The sequence below is a fragment of the Micropterus dolomieu genome, linkage group LG19, assembly GCF_021292245.1.
Source record: "Micropterus dolomieu isolate WLL.071019.BEF.003 ecotype Adirondacks linkage group LG19, ASM2129224v1, whole genome shotgun sequence".
Classification (NCBI taxonomy): domain Eukaryota; kingdom Metazoa; phylum Chordata; class Actinopteri; order Centrarchiformes; family Centrarchidae; genus Micropterus; species Micropterus dolomieu.
In genome coordinates this window covers 34,992,574-34,995,288 of record NC_060168.1, presented here as the reverse complement: position 1 = coordinate 34,995,288, position 2,715 = coordinate 34,992,574, and the positions used below count along the sequence as shown (strand labels likewise).

The 2,715-nt window shown below is 50.1% G+C and overlaps 1 protein-coding gene across 1 annotated transcript in view; it reads right to left on the bottom strand.

Moving 5' to 3' along the window:
* vcam1b (vascular cell adhesion molecule 1b) overlaps positions 1-2,715 on the bottom strand; it is a 16,358-nt gene that overhangs the window by 7,754 nt on the left and 5,889 nt on the right. Inside the window, exons 5-6 of the mRNA XM_046030548.1 lie at positions 1,707-1,970; positions 1,066-1,341 (exon numbers count right to left, since the gene is read on the bottom strand). Of these exons, the coding sequence (XP_045886504.1) occupies positions 1,066-1,341; positions 1,707-1,970 (540 nt within the window). The remainder of the gene's footprint in view (positions 1-1,065; positions 1,342-1,706; positions 1,971-2,715) is intronic.

The window sequence follows — 2,715 nt, the reverse complement described above, 5'->3', positions numbered from 1 at the left end:
CCCATTATTGCATGTTACTAACACAACTTCTCCCCTTTCTGGTAGTCTTGTGCTTTCTCGTCCCTCTCCTCTCTCCTCCTATCACTTCCTGCAGGTGTTTCTGGCTCTGGAGCTGTGGAGTCTGGATCTGTGGTTGCGGGTCACCTGCTGCCCCCGTGTTCCTGCTCGACACCCTCTGCTGCAACGACTATTGTTGCTAGTCTTATTGTTATTATTGTTATTATAATCATTAACATTACGATTGTTATCATTAACACTACTATAAATATCTGTACCATTTTTCATTTAGTCTATAGCAACATCACCTTTACTGTCTGTACCTCTGTGTGTATATTGTGTAGGCTGCCTCCCTCCTAACCCTCCTTCCCACTCCCTCTTTATGACTCTCTCTCTCTCTTTCTCTCTCTCACCCTCACCCTCACCCCAACCGGTGGAGGCAGATGGCCGCCCACCCTGAGTCATGGTTCTGCTCGAGGTTTCTGCCTCTTAAAGGAAGTTTTTCCTTGCCTCTGTCTCCTAGTGCTGCTCTTGTAAATAGCATCATAGAGTACGGTCTAGACCTGCTCTTTTATGAAAAGCGCTGTGAGATAACTGTTGTTGTGATTTGGCGCTCTATAAATAAAATTGAATTGAAGATGGCGATACAGTTTGCAGCTCTAAGAGCTGAACATCTGTCCAACGCTGCTGTCACTGAGTCTGAGAAGGTCAATACGTCCGTCTCTCAGACGGAGACACATTTCACACCGAGAGACTGTAAAGTTAAGAAAGTGAATGAATTCACTTAATAATTAAATAATCAGAGTGCAGGTGGTACTTTGTGACGTCCTCTCTCTCACAGTGTTAGTTGAGCCCGTTTTACTGGTACCCACTACAGAACCTCTGGTATGGTGGACTCTGGTTCTGGTACTGAAACAGCTGATGAGTTCAGTAAACTCAGGATGAACTATGGGGTTCTGGTTCCAGTGGAACAGAACACAGTTTCACCTGGTCTCATTATTCTGATGTTGTCCTCTCTGGGCCACCGTACCAAAGGGAGGGGGGTTAATAATGTCTCAGTGGACTCACAGTGGACGTGGACCTGGCTGTTTCCGGTCCTGATGACGGAGTCGCACTCGGCCTCGCAGCTGTATCCTCCCTGATCCTGGAGGTCCAGGTCCTGCAGGTGGAGCCGGGACAGTCCGTCCTGCTGCTGCGTCCTCTGGAGGACGGTCCGGTCCCGGGCTGTAGTCCAGGTGAGGGAGGGGGGTTGGAGACACCCGGAGGCTCTGCAGGTCAGGACCAGACCTGAACCCCGCTCTGCTGCTGAGACCGGAGGACTCACCTCCACCTGCAGAGGGTGACCTGGCAGAACAACAGAACCGTTTACAGACTGAAATATTCATCCGTTCATCCTGATTTATATTAACAGGCTCGTTTATTTGTCTCTGTGCCGGCTGTTCAGACCCGGGTCAGCGTCTCACAGGCTACTACTGCTGACGGACTTTCATGAGGAGGGAAAAGTTCAGGAGTCGCTGAGCAGAGACACCTTCAGTCTAACGTTTGAACATTAGCGTGTTAGGAAGGAGAGAAGGGTCCCACTTCACTGAAGTACTGGTTTTAAGAAACGTGAGCAGAGACAGGAGACGGAAACTCTCGGCTCTTTAATCTCTCAGGGAGCTGCAGATAAAAACTGAACTGACACTGAAAGTGAAACTGAAGATCGGCACCTCTGACGGTGATGGAGCTGTTGACCCTCTGGGACCCGTACTGGTTGGACGCTTCGCACTGGTAGTGGGCGGAGTCTTCCAGCAGGGCGGAGGAGAGGCTGAAGGAGAGCGAGGAGGAGGCGGCCCTCTGAAGCTCCGCCCCCTCCCTCCTCAGCACCAGCGTGGCGGGCGGAGCTCCGTCTGAGCGGCAGGTAACCGTCACCTGCTGACCCTCCACCACCTCCTCACCTGGACTCACTGAGATGGAGGTGTTGGTGGGCGGAGCTGTGGGAGGGGCAGACAGGTGGGTGAGAGGCTGGTGACAGGTAAACATGAACGACACAACGAGGACACAACGAGGACACAACAAGGAGACACCGAGGAGACACCGAGGAGACAATAAGGAGACACCAAGGAGACACCAAGGAGACAATAAGGAGACAATAAGGAGACAATAAGGAGACAATAAGGAGACACTCAGAAGACAATAACGAGACACCAAGGAGACAACAAGGAGACAATAAGGAGACACCAAGGAGACACCAAGGAGACACCAAGGAAACACCAAGGAAACACCAAGGAAACACTCAGAAGACACCAAGGAGACACCAAGGAGACACTCAGAAGACAATAAGGAGACACCAAAGAAACACTCAGAAGACAATAAGGAGACACCAAGGAGACAACAAAGAAACACTCAGAAGACACCAAGGAGACAACAAGGAAACACTCAGAAGACACTAAGGAGACACCAAGGAGACAACAAGGAAACACTCAGAAGACACCAAGGAGACACCAAGGAGACACCAAGGAGACACCAAGGAGACAATAAGGAGACACCGAGGAGACACCAAGGAGACAATAAGGAAACACTCAGAAGACAATAAGGAGACACTAAGGAGACACCAAGGAGACAACAAAGAAACACTCAGAAGACAATAAGGAGACACTAAGGAGACACCAAGGAGACAACAAAGAAACACTCAGAAGACAATAAGGAGACACTAAGGAGACACCAAGGAGACAACAA